The sequence below is a fragment of the Protomyctophum bolini genome, assembly GCF_963924005.1.
Source record: "Protomyctophum bolini genome assembly, chromosome: 7".
Taxonomy (NCBI): Eukaryota; Metazoa; Chordata; class Actinopteri; order Myctophiformes; family Myctophidae; genus Protomyctophum; species Protomyctophum bolini.
This window is the reverse complement of record NC_137868.1, coordinates 35008159-35017521: the sequence shown is the minus strand read 5'-3', so window position 1 is coordinate 35017521 and position 9363 is coordinate 35008159. Positions and strand designations below refer to the sequence as shown.

General features: G+C 46.5%; 1 protein-coding gene across 2 annotated transcripts in view; it reads left to right on the top strand.

Moving 5' to 3' along the window:
* pogzb (pogo transposable element derived with ZNF domain b) overlaps positions 1-9363 on the top strand; it is a 54467-nt gene that overhangs the window by 40019 nt on the left and 5085 nt on the right. For both annotated transcript variants that reach the window (XM_080767220.1, XM_080767221.1), the window contains 14 exons: positions 1-108; positions 612-659; positions 937-1046; positions 1435-1808; positions 2535-2709; positions 3486-3608; positions 3741-3982; positions 4628-4867; positions 5661-5742; positions 6083-6300; positions 7553-7636; positions 8152-8299; positions 8411-8447; positions 8822-9158. The exon at positions 1-108 is cut by the window's left edge and continues 21 nt beyond it. In XM_080767220.1, the coding sequence (XP_080623346.1) occupies positions 1-108; positions 612-659; positions 937-1046; positions 1435-1808; positions 2535-2709; positions 3486-3608; positions 3741-3982; positions 4628-4867; positions 5661-5742; positions 6083-6300; positions 7553-7636; positions 8152-8299; positions 8411-8447; positions 8822-9158 (2326 nt within the window). The remainder of the gene's footprint in view (positions 109-611; positions 660-936; positions 1047-1434; positions 1809-2534; positions 2710-3485; positions 3609-3740; positions 3983-4627; positions 4868-5660; positions 5743-6082; positions 6301-7552; positions 7637-8151; positions 8300-8410; positions 8448-8821; positions 9159-9363) is intronic.

The following is a 9363-nucleotide window of genomic DNA, read 5'->3' as shown; positions in this document are numbered from 1 at the left end:
TGGAACAGATGCCTCCGATCTCTTCGCCCACTTTCCCACCTACGTGCGCTGTCTGCTGTGCACGTTCAGCACCTGCTGCTCGCAGGCCTATGCCTCCCACATGATCCAGTAAGTCTAACACGCCTGTAGAACACAAACCTACACACATTCCCAATGAAGAACATTTCTATATGGTCCATGTCATTTCCCAAGGCTCTATGCACAGGAGCCATATTGGAAATACATTGATCCTCTACCTCAGTGGTTTTCAACCCTTTTCATACCAATACAAGGCCCATTATTTATTTGGCTCTCAAGAGCACAGGGGGTACTACCTGTGAGTGGGGAGTGTTGGCTGATGAATGAATATCAACATCCTAATACATCCTGATACTGGGGGGTCAAATTATGACAGGCAATTCCTGCTGTCAAAATATGACCCCCAGTCAAAAAACAACTCATGCTTTCCAAGGTGTGATTTGGGCTGGGAGGAGGAGTAGGACTAAGGCCCTATAGGTCCTCTGGGGGCGGGGGGGGGGGGGGGGGGGTAGTACTACCTGTGAGTGGGGAGTGTAATATTGGCAACATTGTGATGTTGTCCTTAATGTATTCCTCTTTATTCTTTTTCTCAGCAAACATGTACCGTTTACCTTACCACTCCGCAAACGATCTCCACCCTGGTATGAGCACTCTGTACACACACACACACACACACACATACACACACACACACACACACACACACACACACACGCACACACACACACACACACACACACACACACACACACACACACACACACACACACACACACACACACACACACATTTTATTCATTGTGTTCTGATGTGTTGTAGTGTGTTCTATTGTGTTCTAACTATGTTCTAATGTCCTGAGCCTGTACCAGTTCATGTCTTCTAATGTGATCTATTGTGTTCTAACTATAATGTCCCCAGCCCGTACCATTTGAGGTGTTCGAGCTGTGACTTTGTCCCTCAGACTGGAGACCAGATGGCTAAACACCTGGTGTTCAACCCACATCACACCTCCATCTGCAGTACCACCGGTAAGTATCTGTCTGGGATTGGATTTGATAGATGCCAGATTTTACTAGTCAATATGTAGAGATGAGCAAGAGAGTGTGACATGATAATACCGGACAAAGACCTTCAACTCTTACAAAGACAAGGTGTCTGTCTGTCTTATGTTTATCAGTGTCACATTTCATGCACATACTGCCAGCATGCCAAAGAATCAATTCCCAAATGTTTTTTTAATACCCTTTTACACTTGTACATTAATACACATATTCATTTATGAAAGGAAACATAATTGATGTTTAATTGATATATGAAGAAGGGGAGTGACATGTGAGAATTTTGGCTGGTTGAATTTTGGCTTTTAATTTGCTTTAAATTAGTGTTTTTGCGTGTCTGCGTCTCTCATCCCCACAGCCTTTGTAGAACCGGACACCAGCCTTTACGCAGCCGCCAAGGCCCACCAGCGCCGGCCCGGCCCGCCGCAGGGCGTCCACTGCGGGGCATACGCCACGCATGACGCCGCGTGGCGGCAGGCGCACAACTGGACCAATCCGGTCCGGGACGGCGTCGCCGCCGCCGAGTTCACCCCGAGCAGCGGCCCGCACCACGGCCTGCCCAAGAGCGCCGACGCCGTGGACTACTTCAACCTGCTGTTCCCCAGCAGCGTGGTGGAGCTCATCGCCCACGAGACCAACGCCCACGCCAAGGCCTGCCAGGACCTGCATGGCAGCGCTCCGTCCGACTGGGAGCCCGTCACCGCCGATGACATCAGGGGCTTCCTCGGCCTGGTGAGCATTTCTTCTTGTCTTGTTTTGGGATCACGTTTTTTATTTTTATTTATTTTTTGCAGTGGTCTTCCAGCAGGTTCCACGGGGTCCCCAGCTAAATGATTAATAGGAAATAGTTATGCACGATATTATATGTAGCATATCGCTATCGGACAATATTTCATCAAAAAAATGCAATATTGGTATCGAACCGATATCAAAATAGTTCTCATATTTCTTTACTGATATTTTCACAGATATTGACCAATATTTCACCAATATTGAAGTATAATTCAAGGTTGTACTTTATTGTTACATCTTGTGTACAGTACATACGAGTAAAACGTATTTTTGTTTGGCTTCCTTCAGACATTGCAGCAGTGCAAAAACAAAGAGTAAAAAAGTGTAACATACTGTACATGTTCATGTTTTCCCTGTAGTAGAAAGGTTAGGTAAACTTTGTGTGAACAACTTCACAGTAGGGCTAGGCTATGTTCAATATATAGAACAAATTTAGCAACTTAGAGTGTACACAGTGGGACAGTGTCCCAGAGATATAAATGCCATTAAATGGGGGTCCGTATAGCCTAATGCATTGGAGGTCCTTGAAATTAAAATGCTTGAGAATCACTGCTAGAGCCGTATCTTCTCTGGGGTCCCTGGCATATCAAATGGGCTAATAAATGTCAATTTGGGGGTCCTTGACTTGAAAATGTTTGAGAACCTCTTCCCTATACACACATATAGGTGATCCTGATGGGCACCAAGAACCTGCCAGACCTCTCCCAGTACTGGGAGTGGTCGCTCAACGACAACGGCTACACATTCTACCATTCCATGAGCTTCAAGCGCTTCCAACAGATCTCCGCCAACATCCGCATGGGCAGTGAAACCGCGGACAAGTACAGCGGACTCACCGAAGGTCAGTGGTGGACTCCAGTACTCAACCCTGGTGCTTGAGTCAAAGTGTAGATTCTCCTGGTCCAATGTTGCTCCAGAACAAGTGAAAGTTGCTCGGTCAAATTTTTACTTTGTATAGGACATTCCTATACAAGGTGGTGTGTCGGAACCATGTGTAGATTGCAGACCCATTTGTATGGATTGCAAGTAAATATCCCCTTTTTTAACCCATTTAGAGTAGTTTGTGTTTTTACCCTTCAACATGGGAACCCGTTTTGGGGTTCTTGTTACTATGTACAGTATATAGCAGCATAACATTTTGAAATTTTTGAATAAATATTTGATGTTTAGTATCGGCATCTGTCCTAAATAGGTTAAATTAAAAAAGTCAGAGATTTTCATCAATACAAAATAATGTAATAAATAAATACATGTAGTGAAAATAGCCGATCTACAAGCTCACAACGCGTCTCACCGCAATGCGTTGTGAGCTTGTAGATCGGCTATTTTCACCAGTTTGGGTCCCAGAGAGACATACAGTTTCTCTTTTGGGTAAAAGGTTTGGGAACCGCTGTTGCTGTAGATCTGCTATTTTCACAATTTTTTTAATAATGATGGTATTCATAATGTATTTCTGTAAGTGTGGGAGAAATGTAGTTGGTTGTGGGTCTCGTATGCATTTTTGTCAAAATTCAATCAATCAATCAATCTCCTAGAAATGTAACAATCAAAGGTGAATTACGGACACTCAGAATGTACTTAAACGCAGTACTTTGTACTACTGTGTCCACGCTGCAGAAGACGACCCCCTCCTCATCTTCAGACCCATGCTGGAGCTGCTGGGCACAGCCATGTGGAAGGCCTATCGCCCCCGCTGCTGCCTGACCATAGACCACGCGCTGCTGCCGCAATCCAAAAGAGGTAGGGGCGGATATCTCTCGCTACCGGATGATTCGATTCCGATTCAGAGGCCTGCGATTCGATTCATAATCGTCCATGTCCGCATCGCGATTAATCTATGAATGGATTGTGTTTTCCACGCCTAACCAAAAGGTCCGCCGGGGACCAGCGACCCCCGCAGCCAGCCCGAGATCTGGCTGCTCTGCGACTCCAAGTCGGGCTACTGCCACCGCGTGTCCATCCAGGGGAGGGTGGCGGCGGCCGAGGAGTCGAGCCAGGAGACAGGCTTCCGTGTGGTCCCCACGGTGGTGGAGGGACTGAGGGACAAGCACCACCAGCTGTACCTGGCCAACTCGCTGGCCTCCGTTCCCCTCATGGCCATGCTCCTGGACCAGGTACTGTAGCCTCCGTTCCCCTCATGGCCATGCTCCTGGACCAGGTACTGTAGCCTCCGTTCCCCTCATGGCCATGCTCCTGGACCAGGTACTGTAGCCTCCATTCCCCTCATGGCCATGCTCCTGGACCAGTTACTGTAGCCTCCCTTCCCCTCATGGCCATGCTCCTGGACCAGGTACTGTAGGAGAAAAGAGCACAAAGGCCAGAAGTTCCCAAATGTTTTTAGCTCAAGGCCCAAAAGAGAAAGCTGATGTCTCCCCCAGGACCCGAACTAGTGTAGATAGATCTACAAGCAATTTATACAATATTCTAAGAGACAAAAAAGGACTCAATATATATACATTACATACCGGTACACACATTGGAATATAAATAAACACACAACAATTAAACACAACATAAAAAATAGGCGTAGTAAATCAGTGTCATAATGTATTCTGAATAGAAGACAACCTGGAGACTTGACATTCAATAATTGGGTATTATCAAAATAAGAACATTATAATGGTGTGTAAAACAGAACATCAAAGGCCAAGTCTTTGCCATGGACACATTTGTCTGTGTACGGACAATGTTGACGATCCCTGCTGCTACCTAACAAAGAGACGTTCCTGTCTAACCAAAACCTTCCGGTGACCCATCAGGCCATCTACGCCTCCAGCTCCTTCCCTCCTCCCAGTCCCATCCTGCCCGCTGCGCTGTGGGACAGCGGGCGGCTGGAGAAGGCCGGAGACTTCGTGCAGAGGCGCTGTGGCCCCCTGCTGGCCACGCGCTGGCGGGACACCAAGGAGATGGGCTGCCTGTGCACCAACGCCACGCCGGGCGGAGCCGACACTGTCTGGAGGAGTACTCAGACTAAAGCCGGAGGGCTGGCCCCCATGCAGGTCAGTAGAAGTGCTGTCTCTCTACCATTCGTTAGAGCTGGCCCCCATGCAGGTCAGTAGAAGTGCTGTCTCTCTACCATTCGTTAGAGCTGGCCCCCATGCAGGTCAGTAGAAGTGCTGTCTCTCTACCATTCGTTAGAGCTGGCCCCCATGCAGGTCAGTAGAAGTGCTGTCTCTCTACCATTCGTTAGAGCTGGCCCCCATGCAGGTCAGTAAAGTGCTGTCTCTCTACCATTCGTTAGAGCTGGCCCCCATGCATGTCAGTAGAAGTGCTGTCTCTCTACCATTCGTTAAAACATTCCGGCTGCTATAATATCAACAAATTGTAAGAAATGCCGGCACAAAGCATGCACAGTTCATCGGCGACACACACGGCAAGTTTCAAGTCCGTCGGACGAATGGTGAATTAATAGATAGATTACTATTTTTGATATCTTTCTTTATATAGCCTCCCAATCTTCCGACGTAATCTGAAGACTCATCTCTTCAGACTCCACCTTAGCCTGCAGCGCTTGCCCTAGTGTTGACTATCTTGCAGGCTTATGCAAATAGCATGTAGACAGATGCCAGGTTAAGCTGTTGACCTGGCACCCTATAGTGTGTATATAGTTTCAATGTACGCATTATTGATTTGTTTTTTATATATATTATACTGTTGATAGGTTCTTCTTGGTTTACCTATTATGACTATTTCTATGCATTTGATGTATTGCCTTGTGTTTTCACCGCTTACTGTAAATCGATCTGGATGAACTAAACTTTAAATAGTATTATTATCGTTATTATTCTCCAGAGACCAATGGCGTTTCGGCTGCTCCAGGAGAACATGAGAGGGGTGGACATCTGCAAGCAGCTGTTGGCCTGTAATCCACTAGGTATTATACGTTTACATTTACGATTAAATAATTGTCACAAATAATTGCGATTAACGATTTAATTGTGTTTTTGGCAATTGGAACATTAAGCATAGAAATTACATTTCTTGTTGGCTTTCAGGCTTCGTAAAAAAGAAGTGCACAGGGCAGATAATGACAAATAACTGAAATATACCAAGAAATTACTGGCATTTTTTTAAATACATTTTATACTTTAAATGCTTTTCTTATGTATCACCATTTTTCAACAAGGACACGATTATGCCGATTGTGTCAAAATACTTTACCTCAAATACTGGTAATTGCGATTATTTAACAATTGTGACAACCGTACCACTAGGGGGCATCCCCGACGACAGGTACTGGCGGCGGCTCTTCTGGTTCCTGGTGAACCTGAGCATCGTCAACGCCTTCATCCTGCTGAGGGAGAGCCGCAAGAACAACCCTCCCGCCTGGGTGCACAACGGCCTCTTCAACCAGAACAACTTCCGCAAGCGGCTGGGCAACCAGCTGGCCAAGTGTTCCCAAAAAGCCTTCCAGGAGCCAGCCTTCCCCCAGGTAGTGCCTTTTTTCACTGAGGAAAACTAAATAAAAAAACTAAATAAAAACTAAGCTATGATGACTAAAACTAAGACTAAATATATTGACAATTTGTTCAACAAATAAAACCTAGGCATTTTAAGGAGGAACTGTTGTTTCATCTTGCTGCACTGTATTTTATTCTGCCATTGGAAAGCACTGTAACTTTGTTTTGAAAATGCTTTATAAATAAAGTTCATTCGTATTATTACTATTATGGTATTATTATTATTACCTGTGCCAGTCGGACACCGGCCTAATTGGGAACGATGCAAGTTGGAAACAATGAAAATCGAGAATAACATGCCCCACCCTAGTAGGCAATAGCCGTTGTCATAGTACCCGTTTTAACGGTCTGTCTGTGTGTAAGCATAGAGTGCGGGCGCCCCCCGCTATTCATTTCAATGTACAGTAAGTTACTCAGTGCTGCAGTTCCTGTTTTGGCCAGTAGGTAATGGCAGCTTCAACGTTGGACAGCTGTTCTGGGGACTTGGGTAAACGTCTGTGGAGAATGTCTGAAGAGTGCAAACTGAAATGTGGACTGACTAAGAAATCAAATGGCAGGTGTGGGGAATAATGCTGAGGTTTCCATGGCAATCAATTGGCTCAGGCAGAGTCTGGAAATTGCACAGGTGTAGCCTCGGTACCAGGCTTTCATTTTTGTTGGTGCAAAAATTGAAAGCCTGGAGGAACGCATTGGCCGCTCTGGTCTAAAAGTGGGAGTCAACCCTTCCGGGTGGGCGTCGCTCCAAATTATGTGACGTAGCGATGCACTAGGGGGGAGAGGAGGGGCCGGGGGTGACGGACAGATCGATGAGATCCAATCAGGGCGTGCGCAAATCTCAGCCGCGACCCGCCCCTCTAGACCAGAAACCTAACACGTTAGCTCAGGCTACACAGGTGTGACTCAAGGCCAAATACTGCACTCTGTGTGGTGTTGTGGAATGCGTGAAGTGGGTGGGGCGAACGTTTCTCAAGTTACGTGGATTACAGACGTACGCACACATACACACACACACACACATAGTCACGTACACACAGAGACATGGTGTATTTATTTTACGATTATTATTATTATTTTTTGTGTAGAAGAGATCCAGTAGAACTAAAAGACAAGTCATTTTATACATGGTTGAATGCTGAAATCTACAAGCTCACAACACGTCGCAGCGACCAAGTCTAAAATTAGGGGTTAACGACGCCATCAACGCCTGCCAACATTTTTTAACAGGAGAGCCCACCCGTCGCCCGCCGCCTGGCCAAGGTCCGGACGTTTGGGGAGGGGCCACTCAAACAGCGCCACCGCATCGTGAAGGTCAGTCAGTGGGCGATGTAACTATGCATGTTCTTATAGTGGTTATTCTATCATTCTTGTTGATTTCCATCCATCCATCTTCAACCGTGTATCCGTAGTCGGGTCGCGGGGACAACAGCTCCACCAGAGCGCTCCAGGGCAACATTAGTGACTTCCTCCTGGGGGATCCCGAGACATTCCAAGGCTAGTGAGTCGATGTGTTTCCTCCAACTACGCCTTGGTCTGCCCCGGGGTCTCCTCCCAGTGGGACGTGCCTCCAGGACCTCCCTAGGGAGACGCCCGAGAGGCATCCTAACCAGATGCCTAAGCAGGCTCCTTTCCAGGCGATTATTTTTTAGATTTGATTTCCATATTTTATAACTTCATGGGTTCATTCCTAAATGAATGAGCTACTTAACGGCGCACACAAACGCACAAAAAGTAGCAGATGCACAAGCTTGAAACGCTGTGCTTAATATTAATTATTATTAATAATAATTATTATGAAATGTGTTCTTTTTTAATAATGGATTAAGGTCAGCATCGGCGGCAGACGCTGTAGGACGTGTATGAAGAAGAACATCCGGCGTGAGAGTGTGTACGGATGTGTTGTGTGTCAGGCCAACCTCTGCAAGGAGGGCAGCTGCTTCTGGGACTTCCACGACCTTCCCACTCCCACACAAGGTCTCTGATAAGGCTTCTCACTGAATATAACATGTATTATTTATTTGACTTTACTGACGTACCAGCAGAGCATTTAGTGTTGCTGTATTAACTGTGTTCCGTCTTCAACAGGGTCAACAAAAACAGGATTTCTCCAGGAGGCAATAAGGTAAACATGTCAAAGCTATATGTGACAGGCTTCCAATATTTAGAACTACAGTGGTATAGCCCCATGTTGATTTTCACCACATTTACCAGTCTGTTCTGCACAAATGCACACACGCACACAGACACACACGCGACACATATAAACCTCTTCCCTTATTTGAACTTTTTTGTATTTTTTTGGTAAATTAACGCCCTTGTGTCACACAAAAGCATCAAAAGTAGCTCGAAATACTGCATGAAGCGAAGCACTTTGAGCTTGTAGATCTGTTCCATTGGAATTTGAATACGGAAAAGTAACAGTTTTGGACATATATGTACCATACATATTAGTCAGGTGTTTTGATTCCTTCTCCTTGGTGTTCTTTTCTTCTTCAGCGGAAAGGTGGAGTTCTCCACGGAAAAGATCTTCGGCGGGAAGGTGGAGCCGGACGACAACACCCCGATGGACGAGATGGACGAAGCCATGGCTCCTATCGAGGAGATGTCGTCGTCGTCGGGAGACGAGGGGATGGAGCACGACGAGCCAGGTGGCCTCCCAGGGTTCCCGGCTGTGGAGGATACGGCGGAGGAGATCCGAGCAGACGTAGAGGGAGCAGAGTATGACGAACCTCCGCCGCTCAGGGAGGACTCCCAGTCTGCCCGCCAACAGAGGATCTGTCTGCTGGCGCTGTGTGGCGGCCTCCACCAGGCCTCCAGGGACTTCAACACACAGGTAGGGCAGTCACCATTAAGAATAATGTCACACACATAATAGAGGGTATGTGCGTGACATCATCATCATACCCGGAAGTTATGCGGGAACGCCTGCTGAGTGGCAAATAAAAGTACTTTCTGGCCTTGACAACCCATACGGACAAACAGAAATGTCCTATCTGACGTTAAACGACATTAAACTTACTTTGCCACTCGATTTGCAA